This window comes from Erpetoichthys calabaricus, chromosome 16, assembly GCF_900747795.2.
Source record: "Erpetoichthys calabaricus chromosome 16, fErpCal1.3, whole genome shotgun sequence".
Taxonomy (NCBI): domain Eukaryota; kingdom Metazoa; phylum Chordata; class Cladistia; order Polypteriformes; family Polypteridae; genus Erpetoichthys; species Erpetoichthys calabaricus.
The window spans coordinates 75,936,830-75,964,220 of record NC_041409.2 but is presented as its reverse complement, the minus strand read 5'-3'; the positions used below and the strand labels follow the sequence as shown (position 1 = coordinate 75,964,220).

Below are 27,391 nucleotides of genomic sequence, written 5' to 3'. Positions count from 1 at the left end.
AAAGACAGCGAGTGAAGGAGCCTGCCTAATGTGCAATGGCAAATCATTCCAGAGTTTTGGAGCTGCAACTGAAAAAGCCCAATCACCTCGGAGTTTGCATCGTGTCTTAGGAACAAGTAAAAGCATCTGGTCTGCTGACCTGAGAGAGCGGGACGGCACATAAGGGTGGAGCAGTTCCGACAAATAAAATAGGGCACAACCAAAACAAATACAAGAATTTTAAAATGGATCCGAAAATGAACTGGAAGCCAGTGAAGGGAAGCCAAATTTGGGGTAATGTGCTCATGCTTGCTTGTACCAGTTAAAAATCGAGCAGCGGCATTTTGCATCTGCTGTAGGTGAGCAATGGAGACCGGGCTAAATTGGACATCTTTAGCTTCATCCTCCTTGCACCCCTCAGTGCCCGATGATGGATAGTCTTTCAGCCCCCTGTGCCCCACACTCTTCCAGAGAGCACCAAGGCCTTATAGTGGTGACTGAACTCTGTGTGACAGCCTGGCTATGATTTCCTTTACTTTCAGTAGGGGGCAGCCCTTAAACTCTCTCATCTTCCCAGTTCCTTAAATTGGGGTCTTTTGCCCTGAACGGATTATGCTCTTCTTCGATTTTTACCCATATGTGTTAAACATTCCCTCTGGAAGTAATGGTGACTTGAAATGACACAGCCATGAGTGTGCAGTGACACAAAGTGAGGTGAAGGTGCGTGACTTGACAAGACCCAACACACGTACACGTGTACCTCTCGGGGTGGCTGTGTGGAACTTCAACTGCCACTAATTAAGCCTAAAGCTTTCTAACAGTAGGCCATGACCTGCGCGCCCTGCTCCTTCTTCCTGGTCCTCAGTCCTTTCTCTGTCTCACAAAGTGTCTGCCCCAGGATCACATCAGCTGGCCATGTTCTATACCTGCAGAGGATGCTGAACCTGCTTAATTCGCTGGCATGTTACATGACTTCTACTTGGAAGGGATGTTAAACTTCATGATTGCGGTTGCTGATCTCGTCACCTGAGGATGTCAGATGACACAAAGAGAAATCACAGGGCATGGCAAACTACACGACTCCATCACGACGTTGCAGCACTCTTTCACATTTCTAAAGTATCTCAAGCTCAGCCCTTCTCCTGACAGTCAATAACGTGCTACCTGGCACAGCCAGTGCTGTATGAACGCTTCACAGGTGTGGCGAGTTCAGCTGCAGTCACAGCCCCTTTTTCTCGTTTATTCCAGTCTGCTGTGGTACATAAAGCATGAGACATCAGACAGACGAGCTTCTCATTGTCAGTTAAAAAACACCTGCATTCATTATTCCATCTCTGCCTGGTATGCGGTTCTCAGCTCTCACATACACAGAAACCAACCCACCCACCGTTATGACTTAAACCTGTTTGATATCATTGGGTCAGTCACAGCCTGGCTGGACTGAATCACTGGGGATGGCAGACTAGATGACTGGCACAAATGGGAGTGTGCCACGACCGTCCCCTACTCGCTAACTAAATAGACATCTGTGACTGAAAAATCGTGTAGCGTTATGGGGTCTTTATGCATATTCAGGTTAGTCAGAATATATTCCAGCATCATGGGGCACATGGCAGAACTAACCCTGGGTGGGCCGCCATTTCCATGACTGATGCTAATGCCCCTCGGTCTCGGTCCTGATCAGTCACCATAGACACTAAATTGCATAATTCTGAGATGGAGGACCAGGGTGGGGTTATTGGTGTGAACCTGCTATAATTTTTGTAATGATACCATATGGTGGCTCAGTTGCTACAATTGACAAGTTCTATAGGTTCTGACCTTGTGGGTAAAGAGGGCAGATAGAATTGTTCAGCTGTGCCAAGTGAACTGGCAAGATCCCAGTAACTTGTGTGTGTCCACGGCAGACTTACTGATGATCTATGCGGCTGTACCTTCATATAACTGACTGGAAGGCCTGAGCTCCAGAGTCCAAGCCCTGCTTGTGTGGTGTCAGCCTCAGCGAAGTACCCCGGTTTTTCCAATGTCCTAATGACGTTCATGTGAGTGTAACCGGAAAGGATCGATACGTGAATGAATGTGGAGGTGTGGAGGAGTGTGACCTCCTGTGGACTGGCACCCTGTCTAGACTTGGCACTGGTTACTAAAATGGAAGGATCAATCGGAGTGAGATGCAGTGCAAAGAGACACTGGGAGTTTTCACATATTGGACACTTCATAAGAATTTAAAAAGGGGTTGCTGCTGATGAAAAGTTAGCTTCTGATGAGATTAGTGATGGGGTTTGCAGAGAGTTTTGGTCTTTAAAAGAGTTGTTGACTGCCAAGGCTTACTATCTTGTATTAAAGCAGTTTCTGTTACAGTTTCCCCCAGAAGACACACATTGTCACCCACAAAGTCACAAAAGAATGTAGGGCACAGGTTGACACTTCCATATATTCAGGCCTCATAACTGACAATCATGGAATCCCGTGGGGAGGCAGGGTGCACTCCTATAGCTTCCAAGCTGTCATGCACCTTCATCACCCACCTTATTGAAGAAGACATAATGCCCACTATACAGAGTAACTTCTGATCTAAAGGCAGAGAGCTTGTCATCCTGACTCAGAAGAGATGGCATAGTGCCAGCTAGCATCTCCAAGCATTATAGGAGAAGAAGAACAAAATTCCCAGCTGGGTATCATGGCTTCTGATGTGGAGGCAAAGTGCCCACCTACAGAATTTCACAAGAGAAAGCATCAATTAGATTTACACGAAATGGCAGAGTGCCAACTGGCATCTCCAGAACTTACAAAATAAGCCATTAGGACTTCTGCAGTGGAGGGAGAGAGACCATTTTCACGGGAGAAAGAAAAGGACCACTTTAGATCATACAGCTTCACTGAAATGGGGGGAAATGGCATCTCCACTTATAAAAGGAAAAGGGAAATGTCTGGTGGGGATTGAACGAAACCAAAGGACAATTTCAGGTGTTTTCCAGCAGCAAACATGGTGTCCATCCAGAGTGACATCTTGCATTTCCAAGATTTCCAGAATGTCTGGTCAGACCTCATGGATTTATTAGGGGAAATAGAGAGCCTGTGAAACACTTGAGTCAGGCAACCAAATATCAAAAATCAGGAAAAGGAAGGCTGATAGGCCAAGGATCTCTGCTGGTATCTGGAAGGTTGCCAGTTCAAATTTCGTTACTGCCAGAAAGGATCTTCCTCTGTTGGGCCCTTAAGCAAGGCCATTAACTTGAAAATTGCTATACAATGGCTGATGCTGTGCTCTGATGTCCAAAGGTCATTCAAAAAGACAGTTTCCCCTTGGGGATTAATCTTCTTCTTCTTCTTTCAGCTGCTCCTGTTAGGGGTTTCCACAGCGGATCATCTTTTTCCATATCTTTCTGTCCTCTCCGTCTTGCTCTGTCACACCCATCACCTGCATGTCCTCTCTCACCACATCCATAAACCTTCTCTTAGGCCTTCCTCTTCTCCTCTTGCCTGGCAGGTCTATCCTTAGCATCCTTCTTTCAATATACCCAGCATCTCTCCTCTGCACGTCCAAACCAATGCAATCTCACCTCTCTGACTTTGTCTCCCAACCGCCCAACTTGAGCTGACCCTCTAATGTCCTCATTTCTAATCCTATCCATCCTTGTCACACCCAATGCAATTCCTAGCATCTTTAACTCTGCTACCTCCAGCTCTGTCTCCTCTTTTCTGGTCAGTGCCACCATCTCCAACCCATATAACACAGCTGGTCTCACTACCGTCCTGTAGACCTTCCCTTTCATTCTTGCTGATTTGTGACTCTCTATCACAAATTACTCCTGACGCTCTTCTCCACCCATTCCACCCTGCCTGCACTCTCTTTTTCACCTCTCTTCCACAATCCCCATTACTCTGTACTGTTGAACCCAAGTATTTAAACTCATCCACCTTCGCCAATTCCACTACTTGCATCCTCACCATTCCACTGACCTCCCTCTCATTTACACACATGTATTCTGTCTTGTTCTTACTGACCTTCATTACTCTCCTCTCCAGAGCATATATCCACCTCTCCAGGGTCTCCTCAACCTGCTCCCTACTCTTGCTACAGATCACAATGTCATCAGAAAACATCATAGTCCACGGGGACTTCTGTGCAATCTCATCTGTCAACCTGTCCTTCACCATTGCAAATAAGAAAGGGCTCAGATCCCTGATGTAATTCCACCTCCACGTTGAATACATCTATCATTCCTACCGCAGACCTCACCATGGTCACATTTCCCTCGTACATATCCTGTACAACTCTTACGTACTTCTCTGTCACTCCCGACTTCCTCATACAATACCACAACTCCTCTCGAGGCACCCTGTCATATGCTTTCTCCAGGTCCACAAAGACACAATGTAACTCCTTCTGGCCTTCTCTAAACTTATCCATCAACATCCTCAGAGCAAACATTGCATCTGTGGTGCTCTTTCTTGGCATGAAACCATACTGCTGCTCACTAATCAGTTTTAAAAATCAGTTTTACCTACATTTTTTATCACTCTTTAATTTAATATTGTTTCCTTATCAATATGCTGCTGCTGGAGTATGTGAATTTCCCCTTGGGATTAATAAAGAATATATCTATCTATCTAATCATCACCTCACTTCTTAACCTAGCTTCCACTTCCACTACTCTTTCCCATAACTTCATGCTGTGCCTTATCAATTGTATCCCCCTGTAGTTACTACAGTTCTGCACATCCACCTTATTCTTAAATATCGGCACCAGTACACTTCTTCTCCACTCCTCAGGCATCCTCTCACTTTCCAAGATTCCATTAAGCAATCTGGTTAAAAACTCCACTGCCATTTCTCCTAAACACCTCCATGCTTCCACAGGTATGTTATCTGGACCTGCGGCTTTTCCATTCTTCATCCTCTTCATAGCTGTCCTTACTTCCTCCTTGCTAATCAGTTGCACTTCCTGATTCACTATCTCCACATCATCCAACCTTCTCTCTCATTCTCTTCATTCATCAGCCTCTCAAAGTACTCTTTCCATCTGCTCAACACACTCTCCTCGCTTGTGAGTACGTTTCCATCTTTATCCTTTATCACCCTAACCTGCTGCACATCTTTCCCAGCTTGGTCCCTCTGTCTAGCCAATCGGTACAGGTCCTTTTCTCCCTCCTTAGTGTCCAACCTCTCATAGAACTCATCATACGCCCTTTTCTTTAGCCTTGGCCACCTCTCTCTTCACCTTGTGCCTTATCTCCTTGTACTCTTGTCTACTTTCTGCATCTCTCTGACTATCCCACTTCTTCTTCGCCATCCTCTTCCTCTGTATACTCTCCTGTATTTCCTCATTCCACCACCAGGTTTCCTTTTCCTCCTTCCTCTTTCCAGATGTCACGCCAAGCACCCTTCTTGCTGTCACCCTTACTACATCTACTGTAGTTGCCCAACTGTCTGGTAACTCTTCACTGACACCCAGTGCCTGTCTCACCTCCTCCCTAAACTCAAACTTGCAGTCTTCCTTTTTCAACTTCCACCATTTGATCCTTGGCTCTGCCCTCACTCTCTTACTCTTCTTGCTCTCCAACATCATACTACAGACGACCATCCTATGCTGCTTAACTACACTTTCCCCTGCCACCACTTTGCAGTCTTCAATCTTCTTCAGACTGACTCTTCTGCATAGGATGTAATCTACCTGTGCGCATCTTCCTCCACTCTATGTTCCTCCCTCTTCTTAAAATACTTATTCACCACAGCCATGTCCATCCTTTTGGCAAAATCCACTATCCTCTGACCTTCTTCATTCCTCTCCTTGACACCATACCTACCCATCACCTCCTCGTCTCCTCTGTTCACTTCACCAACATGTCCAATGAAATCGCTCTTTGAACGTTACTAAAATGCAATACACACTGGCACTGTGTGACAGAAATGGCATGTGCCAGCGAATTATCTCTGCGCGCAACTTCATAACTAAAATAAAAAAGGGGGGTACAAATCTGGTCATCAGTGTATATTGTTTTTATCTTGACGTCATCCATTCTATTATTTAGTTTAGAGAGATTTCTGGGGTCTTCTTGGCCCGTTTGTTTTCATCTCCCTCTAAGCAGCCCTTTCGAAGCGCCTTAGTGACTTTGAGATCGGGTGCTCGTCTCTGTCTCCCCCTAGCGGCAACTACTGTGCACGACGCGTTTGCTAATAATTCGCTTGTCTCGCTTTCTTTTTAACACACATTTTTTTTTCTTTCCTTCGGGGGGTCACCGGCGAGTACAGTTTGACCTCCTTATTCCATTTTTTTGTGGGTCACAGAGAAGGTAGATTCCGGGGTTTGCTACAATCCGTACTGTCCTATTCATTATTGATAGGAGGTTAGCTCATTTTTCCTGAAGCTGATGGCACATTTGGTGCGCTAACGGAGGAGAAATCTAATGCTCTTTTATCCCTGGTAATGAGAGGCTAAAGTTTTAAAGTGAGTCACACGCGGTACGTTGCCAAGATGAATATTTAAATAACACCAGACAAAACAGAGAAGAGTTCACAAGAAGGCAAAGCAATGGAAAGAACTGAAAGCAGAGACGCGAAAGGTGGTGCGGCAGCGGTGTCGGCCAGTGGGCAGCAGGTCATCGCCTTGCACCCAGCCGAGCTCATCCAGTCGCGGCTCGTCGACAGCAGATGCGCTATTCAGGTTTGAATGTCCATTATTATCGGCGTTTTAAATCGCTTTGTTATTGAGTTTACTGACAGACACGCCGGTGATGAGAGCAGGCAGAGAGGTGGTCGACCAAAGCGCTCGGACCCCGGTGCCATTTTGCGTGGAGTCGACATGTCCTCTGTGTGCTCACGTGTGTATTCTCTGGAGACCCCAGTTTTATACATTCAAAGTCGAGTTGTGACGTGAATTTGTCTTTGTAAACATGAAGGGTTTTGTGTGAACACGCCATTGGCATCCCGACCGTCATAAGCTGTATCTTCAGTCCAGACAGTTAACAGTGCGACTGCGGCAGATTTTGCGTATTTGTGCAGTTGGCATGTTGTCATTGGGCTCGTGTGGGGTTTCTTTCCTGCACTGGCGTGAACGGATGGATCAATGCAAATTCAACCAGCTGACTGGAAAGAGTACGTCGGAACTCTCGAGAGGAGAGTCAGTGGCTGCGATTTGAACCCAAATGTATTAATAACATGATCCGTTAACAAAAAATGAATAATTCACAAAGTAAATTATGCAACAGACTCGCTTCAGCGCCTCACTTTTTCCCCCTACAACCTCTTGGATTAAAAGGCAAAGAAATATGATTAACAGAAGCGCGTATCATGTCAGTCCAGAGGCGCAGTGGTTAGCGCCGTTACTGCACAAACCAGCATTCGAGTTCTGTTCACCTCACACGCACGTTTCTCTTGGCTGCTTACTCCTCCCAGTTACCTTCCAAAGACGTGTTATTAAGGTAAGAAATGGCAACGTTGAGTGTGTGTGCATGTTGTGCCCTGAGCTGTGTCTGTGCTGGAGCTCAGTTCTGCCGGGACACGGACGTTCTGTTGCGCCATTAAATGGATGTCATAAAGAAAGTAAATCAGCAGTGGCAATAGTTTGGTGGATGCAAATGTTCATGACTGTTACATGGATACATAAATGAGAAAGGAAATGTGTAACATACTAGAGAACAGACATGTAAGGCACTATATAAGAGAAATAGACAAGATAGAACTTTATTTATTTGTCCCCATGACGGAAATTTGGCTTTTTTGATCTTTAAATAAATACATAAATAAAAATATACACACACGCTATATTCAGAATACACATACCAAAAATAAAGAGAACTTCTGACTTTGCAGTTACAGTGGGGCATTATAGGGTGCACTGTTGTTGGTATAAAGGAGCCCCCTTAGGATTTCATGACACACTTCTGGATAATTCATTGCATGAAAAGTCCTCAGTGTTGGAGTGTCAATGAGAAGATGTGCAGCATTGTTCATAATGGCACTCAGGTTTTTTTTTTTTATTATTTCTATTCCGTAACATTGTACAGTATTGTGAAACAGTATTTACCACTTACGGATTTCCTCCATTGTAAACATATTGAGACAGTGAGTGTTTTCAGGTTTTCAATCAAAATCTCAGGTACAAGGGTAACACTTTAGTGTTGGTATTGCAAAAATGTTACGTAACAAGACCGTAACAAAACCTTGTTTAGGTCTTAATAATACTTACAAAGCTTCGGTAAATTGGTCATTCATCTCCGTGCTGGGTGGCAGAATATGAAGGATCCACAGGTCATATACAGAAGTACCAAGAGAGACAGGTGACTCTTAAGCCACCTCTGATCATTCCAAATCGGTTATTTTAGAAGGTTGTATTACAAAAATAAAATGACCATTTTACTAATGTTTTTTATAGGTGTTATTATGAGCAAAAAGAAGTCTTTGTTAAGGTCTTGTTACGCAGCATTATACATGCATTTTTGCAGTGCCTAATCAAAATGTGTGTGTGTGTGCATTTTAACACAATGCTGTATTCCATAATAGATTTGATTAGGTATACTTCATTATTCCCCAAGGGGAAACTCAAATGCATACCGCAGCAAATCACCGAATACACAGGTAACGACTCGAAATACAATATAACACACAATAAAACAAACATTACGCTAAAATAACTGGAGTGGACAGAGTCTTACTGTCTTTCTATAGCTTGTGGCCGGTGTGAAGGAAGATCCCCAGAGGCGCTCCTATGGCTAGACTAATGCCAAGAAAACGCCCCCTGGAGGGCATGTGAGGGACTGTTCTTGTTAGTATCCAGTTTTGCTACCATCCTCTTTTCTGCAACAGCTTCCAGAGTGTCCAGGGTCAGGCCTGTAATGGAGCTGGCTTTTGTGAATCTTTATGCGTTACTGTAAGTATTCAAAAGGCACCACAGTGAAAAGGTAACACTTTCACTTGTCATTGTTATCAAATACTGTACTACTGTGAGAAAATATTTACCCATTGTGGACAGTAGGGGGCGCTCCAGCTCCCCAAACACACAACACAAGCAGGCTTAGGACACAAGTTCAAAGCACAGTCTTTATTTGTGGCAAACTCTTCTCTATAAGCGTTTCTCACCACACTGTAAAAAAAAAAAAAAAAAAGGAAAAAGTTAACTTTACAGTAAAAAACTGGCAGTTGTTGTTGCCAGATTTTTGCCATAAAAGAGAAGGTGACAATACTTTTAGGTGTATGGTATAACTTTATAATAAATAACTGTTTTTGTTTTACAACCAAGAGCGGCGTTTGGGGTGGCAAGTGGGGGACCGCCCCAGGCCCTGCGCCTAAGGGGGCCCCGCTTTTGAGGTCCACGTGTCCCATTCGAGAGGATTTGTCAAGTTATATTCTCCAGTTATATTTTGATAAAGTCCGCGTTTTATCTTGCAAAAAATTTGCCGAATACTGTAATGATAAAATCTGGTGTTATTCTTATTAAATTCGTGCGCAAGTTTATACAGTCCATACATAGCGGTAACAGCGTTTGACGTAACCGGCTCTACGTGGGGTTGCTCAGCCCTAGGCCTAGCCTCTGTTCACAACGCATTACAATAGAAATGAACGTTTAACTGTAACCTACTGTATAATCCAATCACTGTAATACATTTGCCAATCATTAGACCTTTAGAAAATGGTGCAACGGTAAAGTAACAACAACTAATAGCAAACATGTATCATTTAATTATATATATTGAAAAGAACTCAATGTTTAAAGAAGATTTGCACATTGTCTGGTGGAGAAGTAAAGTTTGCTTTTGTGGTGTGCAGGTGTACAACCCCACCATAAATCAGTTTCCATGACCTCAAAAAACCTTCAGCATGCACGGAAAAATAAGTCTGCTAAGTGTGTAAGTTTTTTTTTCCTACTGTGCAAAGGTATGCAGTTCACCAGGAACAATATGCTAAAAAGGGGGCGTCTCCTTATGCAAATGTCGTAACTTCGGTGTTACTGAAACAGCGCTTTACCATTTTACATTTTATAATTGTTTACCTTCGCTGTAAAATTAACAGTGATTTTTTCAGTGTAACCGAAATGTGTCAGTAAACGGTATGTAGCATATTTTGAAGGTAGAAAAATTCCGATTTTACTGAACTTGGATGTAAAAAATAATGAAATGCATTGTTTAAGATATACAGATAATTTGCAGTAGAATATAAGATAACTTTCCTTTTTTTCAGAAAAAGTATGGTACTTTCACCATTCACAGTATTTTTACCGTAAAATTTATTGACATTTTTTTACAGTGTGCTATCACAACCACAAATACAATAAAGCACAATAAATTGACTTCTTTAAGCACTTTGAGCTACATCATTTGTATAAAAATGTGCTAAATAAATAAATGTTGTTGTTCTCTATTTCAGTCCCTCACGGCCTTCTGTACTCCTCTCAAACTTCGTCCACCTCCAGCCGACTGTGGCTCGTCAATGTGAGGCAGGCAGCTCCTTTTATCTAATCCCCAGGGAGTGCTTCAGATGATTTGATGCTGCAGCTCCGAAGCACTTCCAGGGGAAGTTGAAGCCCCAAGGAACAAGGGACTCCCAAATCACACAGCTCCCCCTGGCTGCCCCCAGCAAAGCTGTTCCCTGGGACTACAATACCCAGCATGCACCCTCACAGGGATCCAAGCCTGGGCTCGCTGCCATCTAGCACTCCAGGGAAGATAACACCTCATGCACGTTCTCTCCCCCTGTCTTTCCATTCCAAGAGTGTCCAGGCCGGGTAAGAAGCCGGGCCACCCCTCACACCCCTCACACAAATAACCGCTTGTTTCACCTGTCTATGCAATGACTCCAAACGCAATGAAGTGTGCAGAAAGTGAAGGAGATTGAATATTTCTGAATCTGCTGTATGTTTTAGCTTTCCAGTCACAGACAGATGAGTAGACATTCTACTTAAGAATTTTTTTTTTCAATTTTTTGAAAAGAAAACATTCCTACAGAGTATAACCCAATCAAACAAATACGATTAATATAAGAAAGACTACAGGGTGCCACAAAAGCAATAAAAACAAATCAACATCCAGCCACCATCCATAAAGCAAAAAGAGAGCAGCACGAATAGAGAGTGCCACCTAAAGTAAAGTAAAGTTAAAAAAAAAATAATAACCACAGGGCCGACCTGCTTATTTTAGAATTATATTAATGAGTTCTTACCGTTTTGTGAAAAAGGTTTACGAAGATCCTTGTGAGGAGATTTGATTTTTTCCAATTTAAAATTTTCATTGCTCTCCCGCCCAGTTAGAGGAAGGTGCATTAAGATTTTTGCAATTGAAATAAGGCAAGTCTACTTGGCAACTTTGTGATATACGATATTACACTTTAAACCACCCTAGTAGTGGCCCAAATATCGAGGTTAATATGTTACTTTAAATCCAAGGCTAACCAAGAGCTCTGCAAACAAATTAGACCAAAATGATTTTAAGTGTTTAAAAGTGTAATGGAGGTGCTTGATGGCAACACTCACAAGTTGGATCTTGCGCTCAGTACATTTTAAATAAACTTTAAGTGATCGATGAAAACGCTTTTGTTGAATTAGGGTGTGTTTGGCACGTATTGAACCAGAACATGTACAATGAATGGCTGAGTTCCATTTCTTCAGGGAGCTTTAAAGCAAGAGATCCTTTTCCCATCGTTCCTTATTATTACAAGTTCAAGTTCAAGTTCAAGTGTCTTTTTGTTGTCATCTCATCAAGTTGAAGTACAGGGTGGGACGAAACTGCGTACCTTCAGGACCACAGTGCAAAACAAACAACATATAATATGACAAGATAGTGTATACAACATATAACACAATACAACATATAGTGCAGCAGACAAGACACTGGGCGGTAAATCAATAAGCACACACGGCAGCAGAGAGTGCAATTACAGTAACTGACAGTAAGAGAAAGGGAACAATAAGGGAAAATTCCTTGAAGCTTTCTGAAACTTTATCCCAATTAGCCAGTGTCGCCTCAGGGGTACATACTGTACGTGGTGCAGTGGTTAAGACTTTGGACTTCATACCCTGAGGTTGTGAGTTCAAATATCGCTACTGACACTGTGTGACCCTGTGCCAGTCACTTGACCTGCCTGGGCTTCAACTGGAAAAATAAAAAGAAATAAATGATGTAAGTCTCCTTGGATAAAGGTGTCAGCCAAATAAGCAAATGCAATGTAACATGTGGTGAGAGGTAAAGGAAACTGGGAATTTCCATGAAAGAATGGATTTCATGGCTTCTTCAGTTATGGCAAGTCGTCCAGATCTGAAGACAGTCAAGAATCCCCTCACCATCACACTGACATGCTGTGCTTGCTTTACACTGGTCATACTGGGATCCATGTCATCCAAAAAGGTCCACTTTTGTCCCATCTGTCCATAGATCATTCTCACAAGAAGCCTGGTGACCATCTGAGAACTTCAGAGGTTGCTGCCTTTCTATTTTGCAGTGAAGCCCATTTTTGCCCAAAGGAATTCATGGAAACTGATCTTTGCTGAGGAAAATTAACTCGGTAGTTCTTTTGATTTTCGGGAGGATCTTTTGCAACTTCCTGGACAATTTTACTTGTTGGTTTTGAATTCTGGCAGGCTGGCCACTACTGGCAATATTCACTGCTGTTTCAAGCATTATCTTTGGATAATGGCATGTCCAGTGGCATCCCAGAACCTTAGAAATGGCTCTGTAGCCCTCTCCACTCTGATAGATGTCAAATATTGTTCTGATCTTTTAAGGGAGTCTATTTAATTCAATTCACTTTAGTTTATTTTTGTATAATGCTTTTCCCTGCGTGCTAGCCGAGTGTGGTTCTCATGTAAATTGCAAATATAAATTTTACAAATTTTGAAATACAGAATTAGTTCACATAAAGACACAGATTTGTTTAAACACACAGTGGTTTGACACTGATCTAAATAAATGGAGCCCAATAATTATTTGTACATTGATTAATTTTTGAACTATCGCCACTTGATAACAGAGGGGAGGAAAACAAACACTCTAGTCAGCAGCATCCCTGGAGGAAATGCACCTCTGGGGGTCCACGGTCAATATGGCCTCATTATCATGGCATCATGTGCTTGTTGAGTGTCTGGTCAACTTGACTCTGATGTTAAGAGAGGTTTATGCTGAGCAGGGCTGGCTGTAATTACACCTAACAATATTCACTCAGCTGACACTAATTGTCCCTTTAACTGGGTTAATTTACCTAGAGGGCAATTACTTTTTCACACACCAGCTGGTGTTGGATATCACTGTTTATTAGATAAATGAAGTAAGTTTTAAAAAAGTGTTGTTTGTTCATTCAGGTGTTCCTTATATAATAATAGATTTTGGTGGTTCTAGACCTGAAGCATAGTCAAAAATGTGGTGAGAAAATAAGGATGGGGACAAATACTTTTTCAGGGCCCTGTAGAAGATACATTGATACAGAGATCTGAAAAGCACCATATTAAATAAACAGACACTACATTGGGTATACTGTATGTCAAAGGCCCTTCATTTAGACCGACCGAAATGAAACACACTACACGACTGTTACTTTATGTCTGAAAAAACCTGACTCAGATACTCACAGGGGCAATCGGAGCACAAAAGCGAACCGTCTATTTTAAGGATGCTGTGTAGAACCCATTGTCCCAGAGCTTCGCTACGGGGGCGCTACTAAACCTTTTTATGCCTGTATGGAGAAGCAGTTCAGATACCGCATGCCTGATTCCCCTTTTGTGGCAGGCAGCTCACTCGTGATGTAATGTTTCCATCCAACCTGTTGGGTGATTTGTTTGCAATTCATGATTCCTCTGATCAGGTGGAGAGAGAAAGAAGGACGGAGGGAGGGAGAGAAAGAGCGAGCGTGCGCGCGCGTGAGTGTGTGTGTGTGAGAGAGAGAGAGAGGCGCTCGAGCCGCATCTTGACTAACCGGCGCGCTCTTTCTCACTCCGAAGCGGACAAATCGCCGGCTTTTCGCGGAGCTCTGAAGCTAACCAGTCTTCAGGGAACAAGCTGACAAAGGTAAGAGTACAGCGGACGGGTGACCGGTGCACACTGGGATATACAGGAATACATCGGGATTCCTAGAGTGCGAAGTGTTCTTCCATACGGCCAGGCAGCAAATGAGATCGAGGGTCTTTAAAGTGCGCTCCGACTGCACTCACGACATGACTGAGAGGGTTTAAGGCATTCGGCTCCACACTCTGGGCTCCGGGTTTGGACACTTTAAGGAAGATGGATAAATTATATTGGGGTCCTCAAAGCGCTTTTATAATGCGAGAAGAGCAGAATGATCGGGGGTGTATTGATGTGTTTGGCAGAATTCACGGGCGTCTGCGATTTCCTCCGGGAGCTGACAAAGTGTGCAATTCGATTCTGAAATCTACACGGGAAAGAACCCACGAAAGGCACAACACATCCTCGCATTTCAAGGAATTTTGGAGGGTACAGATCACATGTACATTAGAATGTCTGTCATGGACAGACAAAGAAAAAAATAAAAATGAGAGATGAATCATATTTTAGCGGTGGGTTTTCTTAAAGGTTTGTTGCAAGGCAAAAGTGCAAATAGAAAACGAATTCCCGCAGATCACAATTAAACGCAAAGATTTCCCCATATTGCCTTTCCGTTCTCACAGAATTCTCACTCTTTCGGTGTCTCCCCAACACCCAAAGGTGTTGACACCTCTGACATGGACTTGACAGCGATGCGAAAATACTGATTGCGGCGAAATAAATCAGCGAGTCGTGGGAGAAGTCGTAAGGTAACCGCAAATGCAGTCTTGTTTCAAGTTTGGTTATTTTTTCCCCATGGGAAACCCTTTTTTTGAAAATTTAAATTAAATATCAAACGGCCACTGCCAAACAGCTGGACAGATAATCTTGTGATTATGATGAGAAATGTCCATTAGAGATGGCATACTAATCTATCTATCTATCTATCTTCATAGTGTCTGTTGTATCTTTATATTTACCTGTAATATAGTGCCTTTCCTATCTATTTATCTTTATTCTTGTAAGGTCAATTGCTAAGCAGATTTGAGCTCTCACTTCACTTTAGCCTAATTTATAGATGAGACCTGCCAAGCTCAGTCTACTAAGTTCATCCTAATTTGCAATTACACAAAACCTACACAGTGCCATATTTTTAATTTGTAATTTTCTACGGATTTCAAATGCTGTGGTGCACAACACCTAGGAAGACATTTGAACTGACAAGGTGTTGTTAAATTAAGCATACCTGGAACATTCTGTAGGACTAATTGACACTTCAGCCCCAGACTTGTCCCCTCCATTTTTCCTTGTGCGCAGCTGTTGTCCCTTCTTGCATTTTTTAAAGGATGGCTAGCCCCTTGGAGGACAGCACCCCTCTTCTCACTCTTGACTGACAGCCACCCCCTTTTTCATTTGTAATGATGGACAGCAGCCCACCATCCCTGACTGTATTTTATTGTTGTACAGCAGTCCTTCCTTTGTGCTTTTTTGCATGGACGACAGCCCCCTCACCCTTTATATCCATCTTGATGGACAGCTGCCTTTTCATTTGCTTTATTGTTCGTTAGAAGGCCATACGCCTCTGTCTTTTAAGTGGTGGAATTCATTTCTCGCTTTCTATTGCTGGTACTTTGTATTTTTACAGAAGGACAGCATCCCTTCCTACAGTTCTGTAGGACAGTACTCCTCCTGTGTATTTTATTAATGATAGCAGCTGACTGTCTTCAATCTGGTGGGTAAAAGTGCCCTCATCTGTAATTTTATATTATATACTAATGACCAAACTGTAGTTTTATTGAAGGACAGCAGTCCACCCTGCCAGTTTTTACTGATGGATGGTGGTCATCCTTCCTGCACTTTGTGATCTCTACTTCATGTTGATGGACAGCAGCCACCATATTCTCAATTTTTGATGGGCTATTGTTTCCTCTCCTTTTACTATTAAGCAGCACTTGTTCTGAGTATTTTCACTGATAAGCAATAAGCCCCATGCATCGTTTTTTAACTGCTGGACAACAGCTTTTTTCTATGTTTTTTAATGGTCATGGTCTTGCGTACTTTTGAACAAAATGTGAATACTGATCTTCTAAACCATCTTGCCGGTTGGGTAATGTTCTATTACCCATTTCATTTAAGGTGTGCTAATATAAATTATTCAGAGGGAATTAGTATGCACATTTTTCAAATGGTGACACTGGCACATTGAGAAATAGGATTTTCCAGAGGGATGACATCAGTAAATTAGCCGTGAACTTAAGCAGCACCACGGCACAGCCATGAGCACCGCCATCTCAACAGCTCCGGGCTGGACTTGAAATCTGGCCTGGCCACTGTGTGTGTGTGTGTGTGTGTGTGTGCTGTCTGCTTGTCCTCCTCTTGTCTATATTGATTTGCTCTTGGGTGCTCCATTTTTCTCCCCGCATCCCAAAGTTAAATTTGTTGGCAGGTCTAAGCTGCCTCGGTGTGAGTGTCCCCTGAGATAGACTGGTATCCCATGAAAGGCTGGCCATTTAAACCTGTCTATGCCTTTACTGTTAACAAACACAGGTACACATTGGAACTATGTATCTGTACCCGTGAAGTTATATGCTATGGAAAGGCACTATATTAAACAAAGGTTGTTTATTGCTTTATTTAACTGATGACTCTAACTCGGCCTGCTATCATTGATGTGTCATGGCTGTGTGGGTGACTGAACCCTGCTACAGACTGGCATTTCATTCCAACAGAGTGCAATTGCAGACCGCAGTACCTATGAGGTCAGTCATGTAATGCCCTCAACGTCTCTCACATAACACTCGTCGCATTAGAATATGGTTAACATTAGAACCCCGTTACACTATAGTTAAGATTAGGGTTGTGGGAGGGTTACCTGACGCAAAGGGCGTTTTGTGACTGATGTTGTGGGCATTACCTGACCTACATCATAGGTATTGCAGGCTGCAATTAGACCCTTTTCTTTCATTCAGGATTAGTCCCTGCCATGTGTCCAGAGTGGCCTGAATAGTACAGGTTCCGGTTCCTTTTAATAATGTATTGAGTATGTGGGTTCAGGTAATAATGTGTGGGTAAAGTTTTGAATTCTGACAGCACTTTGTTCTTGGCCCTTTTAAGTTAGGTTATATAAAGTAAGTAACTAAATGCGTAGGGATGTTATATTACCTATAGCTGGCACTGGCCTTATGCTCCATTCTCATCCTCTTCTTATCTTCTTATATTATGTCAGGACGAAGAATGGTGTGTTGCAAACTCTACTTCTTTTTCAAATCTTAGTCACTCCTCATAACTTTATGTCAGATCTCCTGAACTCCTCAAATCTTTACTAAATAACGGTTTGGGATATTTTTGAGACCTATGATACCAGGTAAATAAAGACTAAATTATGACCTTAATGGGGAAAACAAAGCAACCAAACTACATCAAACTAGTATTGAACACCAGTCAAAAAGGACCAGCACACCAACTGGCATAGACACGTTTATCTGCCGGTAGAGGGGAAACAAGAAACAACTTCTCAATATCAAGAAATTTGCAAAACTACATTTAATTCAGATTTTTTAATTTTAATTTAAGCCCAGCTTTGATGACCTTTGCGTCTCAGTCTAAACCAGAATATCTAGTGCTGTATGACCACCTGACTTCGGTCATTATAAAAATATGAGCTGCGTGTGTCACTGGAACAACGGCTGTGTTCAGATGGTACATTTTAGCATAATTCAGTCTAGTGTGCCTTACTACCATCTAATCAATCTCAATATAAGCATCACATAACTGCATTCTACAAGGTCTAGAGCAGTAGAAAATGTCTAATACAGAATAGAGAAAGGGGAAGTGTTACTATTCACTTCACCTTAACAACCAGAAAAGGATATTGAAGCTGTGCATACACCTCCAATAAAGTTGACTGGACCAGACACAGGATCAGAAATTCCAATGTCTACAGCTCAAGTGAGAAAACAGAGCTGGAGGAAACTGATCCTGAAACAGAAAAGTCTCTGAGCAGCCTGAACAACCAATCAGAGTTAACTACTAAAGAAATGCAGAAGAAAAAGAATTATGGGAATGTGATAAGCAGTATTTGAGTATACTGGACAGTTAGGGGACTAAAAAGAAGTCGGCTTTAACTAGCTCTGTCAGAGATATGTGCTACCTAGCTGTTATATCATGCCTTTTCTGATTATTTCATATACTTAGTTATTTTCTAACCAGCTTAGTCCTGAAAAGGGTTGAGGGGGGTGCTGGAGCCTCTCTTAGCTAGCACAGGGTGAAAGGCAGGAGCAAACTCTGGACAGGGTGCCAGTCCATCACTGGGAGAACACACACACACACACACACACTATGGCCAGTTTAGCATCACCAGTCCACCTAAAATGCATGTGTTTGTACAATAAAAGCAAACCAGAGTACCTTGAGGAAACCCACGTGGACACAGAACATAAAAACTCAACACAGGAAGACCCAGGACGTGAACCTCAGTCTCCTTACTGCAAGGCAGCAGCGCTATCACTGGGCCACCGTGCTGCCCTTGTTTTATAAAGTGCTTTTCATATCTATCTTATATAGTTACTTTCATACATATCTGTGTTATATACTGTTGTTTCAATCTGTTTGCTATATTGTGCTTTCATAGCTTTGTTTCTATCTACGTTCTACCACCTAGAACTAGTGCCTCTCATATTTTCCTAATGGTCCATTTTACATAGTGAGTGCCATATGTATTATTATAGTTCCTTGACAAGCAATGCTTTTCATATCTATCTATCTATCTATCTATCTATCTATCTATCTATCTATCTATCTATCTATCTATCTATCTATCTATCTATCTATCTATCTATCTATCTATCTATCTATCTATCTATCTATCTATCTATCTATCTATCTATCTATCTATCTATCTATCTATCTATCTATCTATCTATCTATCTATCTATCTATCTATCTATCTATCTATCTATCAGCTCACTCCCCTTCTTCATTATGTATCAGTTTTCCCTTCTAATGCTTTGACAATGCCACTAGTCATGCCAGTAAAACATCTTGTGAATTTGAATGTGTGAAGCTGCTCTTTTGAAAACCTTTACACTCACATGCCTGTCACGTCACGGCTGCTTGCTTATCTTGCGTTGAAGGTTAAATAATTGGATCGTACACACAGTCTGCTCCGGGCTTAACTATTAGGGAAACCCAAACAGCACTGAACATTTGGCAGACAGGGTGGCGTCTGACTGAACAGAAGGCATCAGATTTTATTTCTTTACCACTGTAGCCACAAGGGATGGCACTGCTTCACCACCTGTGGCAGAGAACGGGTGCCCATCATCTCCTTACCAGTTCTTTGTACAGCTGACGGAGGTGCCAGATAATACGACTGGTGACAGCTACAGGTGGCAAGTGTCTCAAGGAAATAGGAGTCTGCCAAGTCTTGGCATAACTTGGTCTACACAGCCTGGCACCTCAGTCCTGAAGCCATGTTGTCTCCATTACCTTGGCTTTCACTTTGGCAGCACTGTATGCTTGGAGCTTTCAGACATAGCACTTGCTGCGTGCACCTCTGCACTTTCCAGTTTCTAACTGAAGGTTATCTTGGACATGGGACCCAGCACCAGGGCTAACCAGAAAAGTAATCTACAGCACCATAGCAAGGTTCAATATTTGCACAAAGAAACAAGCTTCTATGTAGAGTGTAAAGTTCTCAACTTTTTTTTTATTTAAACAGCTGTTGCCTACACCGTACAAAAGGCAGGCTTTGCATTGAGAGCTTTAGGGCAAAACTGTGAAGGTCAGTGGCAGTGTGCGCTGCTGGTTAGGGAGCTGGACTACAGGTCTCAAGAGTAACAGTTCAATCCCATTTATTGTCTTGCTGAGCAACTCTACGCAAATATTTTAGCATGGGCTGCACTGCAATGGACAGGCATCAGTGCTAGGGTTGGGTTGAGGCTTTGCTCATGATCACCAAAGATAGACTCTGGCCTCTGTTACCTTGAACTGGGTTAAGGAGGGTTAATAATGGATGTCTGAATGTTTACTCAAGAAAGTCACTATATAAAATAATACAATTGTCTTGGGATTTTTCAGTGGGATTGTTAAAATCTTGGTTCAGGTATAATCTATTTTTGCTATAGAGGAGGGCACCTGGGTGTATTTTGTCCAGGCCATTTCAAGAGTTTAAGGGCCTTAATCTACCTCCTGTAATTTGTGCCGAAAGGACTGACTTGGGCTGACAAAACTCAATGCTTTATTTTGTACCAGAGTGCTTGATTCCACAGCAGCACAGCTAGTGCTAGTTGCAACTGTAGATATTAGATGAACAGTGCCAAGGACTGGAAGGGGTAACCAAACCCGCAGTGTTTACCTTCTGAGCACATGCCAGTTAACACAACCCAGTGTTTTTCCTTTTACAGGATGAATGAGGTCCTCAACACATGTGAGCCGGTCATGGAAGCAGCTGCCACCTCAGAGGAACACGGGATTTCCTTTCAGGTGCTGCTTATTTTGTTTATGAAAATTAACTAAAGGTGAATGAGGCAAACAGTGTTTGATATGAATAAGTCACAAGATGTATTTTAAATATCTGTTTAGATATGTAATCAAGATGCAAGTGCCAACCTTCACTTGTATTTTTTTGTCCTTAGCCATATGGAAAGTGTGATATGAGTACTTGGTGGGTACGCACATAGCCGTGGGGGTCCTCCCTATCGGCATATATCTGCCACCTCAAGGTCTGCATTTATGCCATCTAGACTACAGAGGGGCAGTTAGCCTCAGCAGTACAATCCTTAGGGCCACCCCTTAGGAATTGTGCCACTTCAGTTTACTACATGCACGCCACTCCCTGCTGATCAAACTGTATCGTCTTCTCCAGATATTCCCAGACACCCATGAGCGCTATCCCAAGCTGTCCAAACGCCTTCCCTCGATAGTGGTGGAGCCAACAGAGAGTGGAGACGTAGAGAGTGGGGAGCTGCGCTGGCCTCCTGACGATGTGAGCTCTGCAGAAAACAAAAGTGGTGGAGACCAGAGCCACCCCAGAGAGACTAGAGCAGGTGAGTACCTTCAGGGCTGGATGCAGGCAAGAAAGTGAGACAAAGAAGAATAGAAAAGTTCAGCAAAAAAATGGTCATGAAGAAAACAGAGGCTCTTAGGTCAAGGTTTATTAAAAAAAAAAAAAAAGAGGAAGAGGACACGTTGAGGTTGTTTCAAACTTAAAGATGACAAACAGGAGGACAATGTTGGCTGGCTGAGTTGATCACAGTTGGGGAGGGGTGTATGCAGCCATTCTGATGAAGATTTGGTGATAATAAGAAGGAAAGATGGAGTGATGGAATGATGGCTTCTATAGTAATGATGAAGAGGAAGGTTAACCTGGCAGACGAATGAGTATTTAGAATTAGGGTGATGTGGATGAATGGAGCTGATGAAAAGTAGCTTGACGATGAAGAGGTCTAATGTTGGTGATTAGAGCTAAAATTAACTAAGATGGTGGTGACGAAGACAGAGATTTGGGCAACTAGATCACATGAAGACTAAAGGAGATGATTAGCATAAATATGATGAAAAGGAGGGTCAATTAGAAATAATGATTAATACGATGATGAAGAGGAAGGCGATATCTGTAATTGAATACTTATGATGAAGAATAAGGTGTTGGTGAAAAAGAAGATTGACAATTAAGGGGAATGTTGAAAAGAGGAAGGAAGGTGATGTTTGCAGTTGGAACAGATTTATATTTGGGCAATACTAAGGAGTATTACATTTAAAATCAGAAGGTGTGAAGATGAAGACGATGAAGAAACTGAGGTGAGTGATGTCAGCTAACAAAGAACTGGTTGCTTATAAAGTGAGGACAGTGATTAGCCATTGATAAATGGCATGATGAAGAAGAGGATGATGTTTTTGAGTGTAAGCAATGGGAGGCAGGAAGATGATTTAAGGCAATGAAGAATATGGTGATCATAGAGAAAGAGTATAAAGGTAAATGTAGAATTAGTGATTAGAGGTCATGCAAAAGGGAGCTGTGATGAAGATGAGTGTGCTGTTAGAGAAGAAACCTGGAAGAGTATAGTGACAAGGAAGTGAAAGGTGATGAAGATGAGTGTGAGTGTATGAAGAATTGGGCTATGATGATTTTAAAGAGGATGAAGAAGGTATTGCTGATGCTTTGAGTTGTTGAAAAATATGGTGATAATGGAGAGGAAGGTAAAGAAGGAACAATTTTCATGATTGCAGACAACTAAAACTATAAAGATGATGAAGGGCCAATGATTAGGTTTGATGACGAATAAGGTACTGATGAAGATGTTTGTGACTGAGCTTATGGAAGAAAAACAGGGTAATGATACTGAGGAAGGAGATGAAGAAGGCATTGCTAGTAGATAGATAGATAGATAGATACTTTATTAATCCCAGGGGGAAATTCACATACTCCAGCAGCAAAAAATATTAAATTAAAGAGTAATAAAAAATGCAGGTAAAAAACAGACAATAACTTGAATAATGTTCAACGTTTACCCCCTCTGGTGGAATTTGAGTTGTTGGAGGATATGATGAAGTGGAAGATAAAGGAGGAGTGATTTTAATGATTATAGGCAATGAAGACTATGATGATGATGATGTAGAGAACAATATTGATGATTGGAACTAATGAAGAAAAAACGGTAATGTGAGAAAGGAGACAAAGAAGGTGATGCTACTGATGGTAGGCAATGAAGCACTGGGTAAATGTAAAGAATACAATGTTGATAAGTGACGAAGAAGAGTGAGATGAAGCCAGTGATGTTGGTGATTTGAGGTGTCAAAGAATATGGTGAAGATGAAGCAAAAGTTGTTTTCATGGTTATTGATGAGGGGATTATGATAAATTGGAACCAGATGAAAACAAGGGTGACACAAGTGATTAGATTGAATGAAGAGTGGAGTGAAGATGAAGGGGAAGGTAAAGAACAAGGGGTGATGGTGATAATTATAAGCAATGAAGAATAGGGTGATGAGGAAGAGAGTAATGTGGATGATTAGAGAGGATGAGGACTCCGAGGATGACAAAGACAAAGGCTTGTGAACATGAGGGTGATGTTAAGACAGAGTATGAGTCATGTCTTGTGTTCTTGTGTGTGCACCATTGTCATTGTCACTCACTCAGGAAATTTCTTGAACACTAGCTGACTAGCCTTTATTCTTTGGTTTTACATGGTTAGGGTAACTTAGCTAATTTAGAAATGGCACATAGGCCTGTTTGAAGGGGAAATATGAAGCACACCTGTGGTATGCTGCTAGTCATGGGTGGAAGAAGTATAGTGGGCTCTCATGCCCATGTTCACCATTTGATCCTCATAGTTAATCTTTTCTGGGTGCGGTTAGCCAGTCAGTGCCAAGATTTCTACCAACAGGCCAGATACGTAGGAGACCCGGGGTCCTAGATAGTCCAATGCTACTTCCTCTGATATATTGTTTTTGGTCTGAGTGCCTTTATTTTAATGGGAATCTGAACTAGGGACTCCAAAAGTTTGGCTGCTTGAGCATCTCCTCCCCAGACTAAATGAGTATCTATCTCTCTGTCTCCTCCTTTCCAGATTGCACTGCCCAGCCTGATGCAGGCATAGATCAGGGCCACCAAGACGAATCCAACTGAGGCGAGGAACGACCACTCGACTCTCACTGTGAATGTCAGCTGGCAGGCGGCGTGGTACCACTCTCGTTTCCACGGAGCCCTGAAGCTTCTGCAGTGTTTCACAGACTGTGTCACATAGCTCATGTGTGCCAAACTTGGCGGTTAGCACGGAAAACGTGTGTGTATCCTAGGACTCTGGGCTCTGCTTCCTTTTTTGTTTCTGCGCCTTTTCCCTACCTCTCTGGTTTTTCTCTCTCTCTGTGTGGAGGACTTGGAGGAGCAGTTTAGGCACCTATCGGGTATTCAGTTAAAAACTCTTTTTTAACATCTTAGCTCCACAGAGTAAGTAGACGGCAGGATGGGAAGGCCAGTAAGGGGAATCAAAAGCCTTTTTAATCTGAGCCAGATTTCCCCACATTTGTGATCTGCTTAACAAAGGTTCAGTGTGAATTGTGTCCCCCGCTTACCTTGGCTCTGTGTCCACATTCATACATTTTTGCATGCCACTTGAGTTCCCTTAATGCAGTCGCACTCTGTAAAAAAAAAAAAAAAAAAAGTAGGATTTATGGTTCAAAAGTAACAGCTGAGGGTTTCCAGTAGTTTATACCTAAAAAAAACCACACATATCCATGCATTTTACAAATCCACTTATTTCACTTCTGGGATAAGGGGAGCCACAGCCTGTCCTAGCACAATACGGGGTCCTGTGTTGAATGGGATGCCATGCATACTCACGCACACATCCACAAAAGGCCAACCAAGCGCCATTCAGCTCATCAGGTACACATTTGGGATGTGGGAGGAAACTGCAACACAGGGAAAATGTGCAGATTCCACACAGACTCTGGTGCTTTCAGGCAGGGGTAGTATTCTTCTAGAATGATGTTAAAAAAACAAAGTTTCTTTTCTGTTGTGCCTTTTTCATACTGAGTACCATGGCAGGGGCTTTACAGGCATTGTTCAGTAGTTTGAATGTGCACTGGTGGGGGCCGAATGAGCACCATTTGGGTTACACTCCTGCAACTTAACCAGTGGGCCACACTGTATATGGTTAAGTAGGAGATACAATTTGAGTCAATATAAACATTTAATACAAATGCACATTCAGACATTAGTCTGAAGCAAATTATCATTGACTGACTGCTGAGCCCACTTACCCCAGCATTGTCACTTGGCAGTTACGAGCCCTAGGCTGCCTAACTAGATGAACATAATGAAATAACTAAGCCAACAGCCACGCAGGTTTAATCCCACTGTTGATCTTTGTGTCGTGACTGAACCTGAGGCCTTTGGTTTTACTCCATTGTAAGTTTTTATTTTTGAGTTCTATTAAGTCAGTGATACAATGCATTCCATTGATTCATCCATCCATTCTCCAGTTACTGAATTTGCTTAATCCACTTTCAGATTTGTTGAGAGGTGAAGCCTTAGCACTATCGGAAGCAAGCTAGAAACCAAGCATGAACGCAGAGGCCGATCCATCACAGGGCACACTTGTCCATACAGCGGCTAATTTGGAACTGACAATTTGCATCTGTTTGGGAAGTGGTAGGAAAAACCCTGGAAAAGATGTGGGGGGAACATGAAATGCCACAAAGATATTCACTGGCGGGGATTCACACCAGGTCTCTTTAGAGAGGCGAGTTAGTGACGCTAAGCAGTTTGCCCCTACACTGACGTTAAGCCGATTCCTGCTGCCTTGAAATACACCATTTCTAGGAATTCAGCGAGCGGTGCGGACTTGTGGTAAAAGCTTTCCACACAAGGTTGTCATTTCAAGTCCCACTGCTGACTCTTTGTGTGACCCCGAGCGAAAGCCCTTAACCTGCGTATAATACAGCTTTAGGAACTTGGAAACAACAGTTTTATATTCTGCCTGTGAGGCACCTAAGAATGGTATTCACTCTAGAAAGGCACTATATAAGAAAATAATTGGAGGTGTTAAAAGTTTACATTTGTTTATCATGAAGTTTTTGGCCTCTACTAAATTATTACCATAACACAGGAAGCACTGTTACCATTTTTGAACCTTATTTGACAGGTTTTTACTGTAAATTTTACTTTTTTCCACAAATGAACCCTGCTTAAGTAAATAACCGCACCACCGTCACACATTGACACATTTTTAATTAGATTTTCTCATCTTTATTTTCAAATTCCAGCTACTAGAGCAATCAATTTTTTGAATGCCTGCCTCAGAACACTTAAACAAGCCAGGCTCCCTCCTCCATTAGACACAGTCTCTTCACCAGTCTTCTAATATTTAACAGAGAACAGTGAAGCGCAAGCTTTTCTCCGTGGAGGCCTCACAAATGTACAATTTCTAAACTCGCTGTACTGTGTGCACAGTAGATATTCCCAAACAGGGTGCACAAGTTCACTGAGTTAACTTTGTTTTTCCTCCACCCTACAGAGAAATGTTCAAAGTCAGGCATTTCTGGAATTGCTTAAAAATGAACAATCAGCTCTTCTGTGAGAGCAAAACTGCAATAATGAAAGAATGAGTGGGCTGCCTTCCAGAGGTTTTTATTTTTGTGTGTAAATTTGCTCACTTTAAACCTTACAAATGTGCCCCCCCCCCACCCCACTAAAAAAAAAAAAGCAAAATGTCTCACATTAGTTGTTTCGATCAAAGTTTTGCCAACTTCATGATGGCACCCTGCTACAGTGGGCCAGGCACAATAAGCCAAGACCCCGCAGGCCACCAGGTTTCTCACCACCCGGTTGTTTGAGCATTCTGGACGGCTGAACGCCAGGTGCTCAGGAGTGACTGGTCAGCACGTCTAGTTCCTCTCTTCTGCCCCATACCCATGAACCTACAGGGCCTTGTCTGCTTTCCATGTGTCATGTTTTAGTGAAAGTATCCCATTTGCAGATTTCTCCCAGATGTGTTTTTGTTTAAATTTGTGCCTTCTGATTCCATTTTCTCTTTGTGTAGCTGTAAGTGAATGAAACAAAACAAACAAAAAAAAAAACAATAGAGTTTGCATCCAAAGTTGGATATGTATGAGTGGGAACTGCAGTGTGCTTTATTTAGAGCTCTGGAGCTACTAAGGTACAGAATGTCTAGTTTTCTGTTAACAGGTATTTGCAAGCACTGCGATTCAATTTCCATGTATGTAAGGGAAGAATAGAGCATTTATACTGTATTAAATTTGAGTGCTCAATTAAACCATAATGGTGTCTCTTCATTTGCTAACGATGGAAGCTCATTTCTATAGGATAATACTTGTGAGGTTTATAAGGAGAGCTGGTGGGCATAGCAGCCTAAAGGCAGACACACAGAAACGGACTAATAATTACTAAGGTGACTAATACCTGATCCTGCTGAATCAATTCTCACCCTCCTCTTGTTGTGTCCTGTCCTACATCTTGATGTTTTCAGTTTATTATTAATTCTGGTTCCTACATGGTGCATGTTGTTGATCTCACATGACAAAATCTGCCAGTTCACAGAGACCTTCACTGTTGCTTTTTGCACTTGCTCTTTCCAGTTCATAGATGCCTGTCGCTTTATTAGCCAAGATCCTGGTCCTGTCAGTTTAAAGAGGTGTACAGTTAAATTGTGGATCTACCTAATCCTGCATTGTCAGATAAAAGATGCCCAAAGTTCTGTGACCAAAATTTCTGATCCCGATAAATCACAATTACTCTCAATTTTATTATTCTGATCCAGGAAGATTAGAATCACCTCTAGCTTTATTACCTAAAAATGATGAATCCACCAGATCACAGGCACCTATGGTGAAATTTGCTATTCTCTACATTTGCCAAGTCACAGAGGTTGGAAGTTTGTGTTTTCAAAGTTTTACCCTGGCATATAATAGAGGCCTACATAAA

At 42.3% G+C, this 27,391-nt stretch overlaps 1 protein-coding gene across 1 annotated transcript; it reads left to right on the top strand.

The window, feature by feature from the left end:
* The first annotated feature begins 6,508 nt into the window (after window positions 1-6,508).
* si:dkeyp-72h1.1 (uncharacterized protein LOC799956 homolog) lies at window positions 6,509-26,723 on the top strand. Its single transcript, XM_028822331.2, has 4 exons — window positions 6,509-6,647; window positions 20,349-20,427; window positions 20,810-20,990; window positions 23,514-26,723. The coding sequence occupies exons 2-4, from the start codon at window positions 20,350-20,352 to the stop codon at window positions 23,570-23,572; spliced, it is 318 nt and encodes a 105-aa protein (XP_028678164.1). The 5' UTR covers window positions 6,509-6,647; window position 20,349; the 3' UTR covers window positions 23,573-26,723.
* The last annotated feature ends 668 nt before the right edge of the window (window positions 26,724-27,391 follow it).

Excerpts from the sequence above, each read along its gene's own strand:
- si:dkeyp-72h1.1 (XM_028822331.2), top strand. The coding sequence starts at position 20,350 with ATGAATGAGGTCCTCAACACATGTGAGCCGGTCATGGAAGCAGCTGCC. Across the intron at positions 20,428-20,809 it reads AACACGGGATTTCCTTTCAG|ATATTCCCAGACACCCATGA; the intron begins GTGCTGCTTATT and ends CGTCTTCTCCAG. Across the intron at positions 20,991-23,513 it reads CCCCAGAGAGACTAGAGCAG|ATTGCACTGCCCAGCCTGAT; the intron begins GTGAGTACCTTC and ends CCTCCTTTCCAG.